At 45.7% G+C, this 2008-nt stretch overlaps 1 protein-coding gene across 1 annotated transcript; it reads left to right on the plus strand.

Annotated features, from left to right (window-relative positions):
* Positions 1-526: 526 nt before the first annotated feature.
* Positions 527-805, plus strand: LOC103748497 (ubiquitin-like protein 5). Its single transcript, XM_008851146.1, has one exon. It carries the CDS (start codon positions 527-529, stop codon positions 803-805), a length of 279 nt encoding a protein of 92 aa, XP_008849368.1.
* The last annotated feature ends 1203 nt before the right edge of the window (positions 806-2008 follow it).

The following is a 2008-nucleotide window of genomic DNA, read 5'->3' on the forward strand; positions in this document are numbered from 1 at the left end:
GCAACACAACCTTAAAGTCCCCCTATCCTTGGGGGAAAGCCTTTCTCCGCAAATGCTACAATGAGCAATTCTCAAAATTGTCTTTTTTAAAGGTTTTTTTATATGTGAGGGAGGCTGGAGACATCACCCAGTAGTTAAGAGCACTGGCTGCTCTTGCAGAAAGGAGCCTGTTCAGTTCCCAGCACCCACCTGATGGCTCACAACCTACAATAACTCCAGTTCCAAGGGATCCAACACCTTCTTCTGGCCTCTGTGGGTATTACATACATGTGGTATACTTACACACATGCAGACAAGACATTCATACACATAAAATAAAAACAAATAATTTTTTTTTGTCTTTTTGAGAAAGGGTCTCCCTGTAGTCTCAGCTGACCTGAACTTACTATGTAGACCAGGCTGGCCTTGAACTCACAAGGATCCACCTGCCTCTGCCTCCTGAGTGCTGGGATTAAAGGTGTGTACCACCATGCCCGGCTAAAAACAAATAAATTTTTAAGGAGGCTGTGGCATTGCTCCAGTCAGAATGATCCAGGTGGTTTGTAACAACCACCTCGAGAAGAAAGAGTGCATGAAGCACAACACTGATGACACCATTGGGGACTTGAAGAAACTGATCGCAGCCCAGACTGGCCCTCCTTGGAATAAGGTAGTGCTGAAGAAGTGCCACACAGATTTTAAGGACCACATGTCTCTGGGAGACTATGAAATCCACAATGGAATGAATCTGGAGCTTTGTTACCAGCAGAGCTCATTCCTCCCAGCTCACCCGTCTCCCGCAACCCTGCCCTCCCCTCCACCCTGATCTGACACACTGTATGGATGCCTGTTTTTAACAAGTCATATAAATAAAAAATTGTATGCTGAAAAAAAAAACTTTTTAAGAAAATTGTGTGTGTGTGTGTGTGTGTGTGTGTAGTGTCTGAGGACATCAGATCCCCTGGACCCAGAGTTACAGGTGGTTGTGAGCTGCCTGAAGTGGGTTCTGGGAAATGAACGTGGGTCCTCTGCAAGAGCAGCTAGTGCTTTTAACTGCTGAGCCATCTCTCCAGTCCCCAAAGTGCATTTTAATACCAGAAATATTCCAACAGGGAAGAAAACACTGTGGATGCCCATGGGGAGGGTGTGGCAGGGTTCATTTCTGCTGTTACATTAGGGGAATGGAGAAGGGGACAGACTAGTTTGCAAGAAAAGTGTCTCTCCTCTTTAAATGCATGCATATTATAGTTTGTTATTTCTTCCCCCTCCCCATAGTCACTGAGCTAAGCCTCATTGCTTAGGAAGGGAAAGGAAAAAAAAGCTAGAGCTTGCTAACAATAGCCCATAATTACTTTGTAAATGGTTTCCTGGAGTAATTATGCCATTAGTGCAAGAGACTTCCACTTCAAAGGTTTCTTTGCTCCATGCCATCCCATTGGACTGGCAATGAGAGACCTCCCAGGAGCCAGAAAGAAAGACCAGAGCTGCAGAAACAGGACTTACAGATGTTTCTCTTAGCTTGTCTATTGTCAGACCAACCATCCCTGGAAACAACACCTCCCCGTGGGAAGAGAGGATGTTAACGCAGAATTTCCAAAGGAAAAGAGATTAGCACTGAGACTTAGGAGAAAGCTCCTTAAGGGAGCTGCCACCTCTGGATTTCTGGAACCTCAATAACCATTTTAGCTTTGCTAATCTGCTTGATGTGACAGGCTGGGGTCACATGAAGGTCAGCCCAGCCCACGGTTAATAGAGGCAAATGGCATGGCCTTCTGTGATTCATTAAACCATCCTAGCAGGAGGAAGATATTTTAAAGAGGGTCCATGAGATGGTGGTTAGAGGCTGCCAGGCCTGGTGACAAAAAATTTAACATATTCTAAGGCGATACCTGTGTTACTCCCTTTGGCTGTCAGTCTATTGAAACAATGGTCCCCTAGAAACTGGCATTTCCTGAGGAGTCTCATGCTGGGAGAACGAAGAGCCTAGAGCCAGGTGCAGGCAGAGTGGGAACTTGTCTCCCAGGAAGAG

Source organism: Nannospalax galili, unplaced genomic scaffold (assembly GCF_000622305.1).
Source record: "Nannospalax galili isolate Female #2095 unplaced genomic scaffold, S.galili_v1.0 scaffold444, whole genome shotgun sequence".
NCBI lineage: Eukaryota > Metazoa > Chordata > Mammalia > Rodentia > Spalacidae > Nannospalax > Nannospalax galili.

Excerpts from the sequence above, each read along its gene's own strand:
- LOC103748497 (XM_008851146.1), top strand. The coding sequence starts at position 527 with ATGATCCAGGTGGTTTGTAACAACCACCTCGAGAAGAAAGAGTGCATG.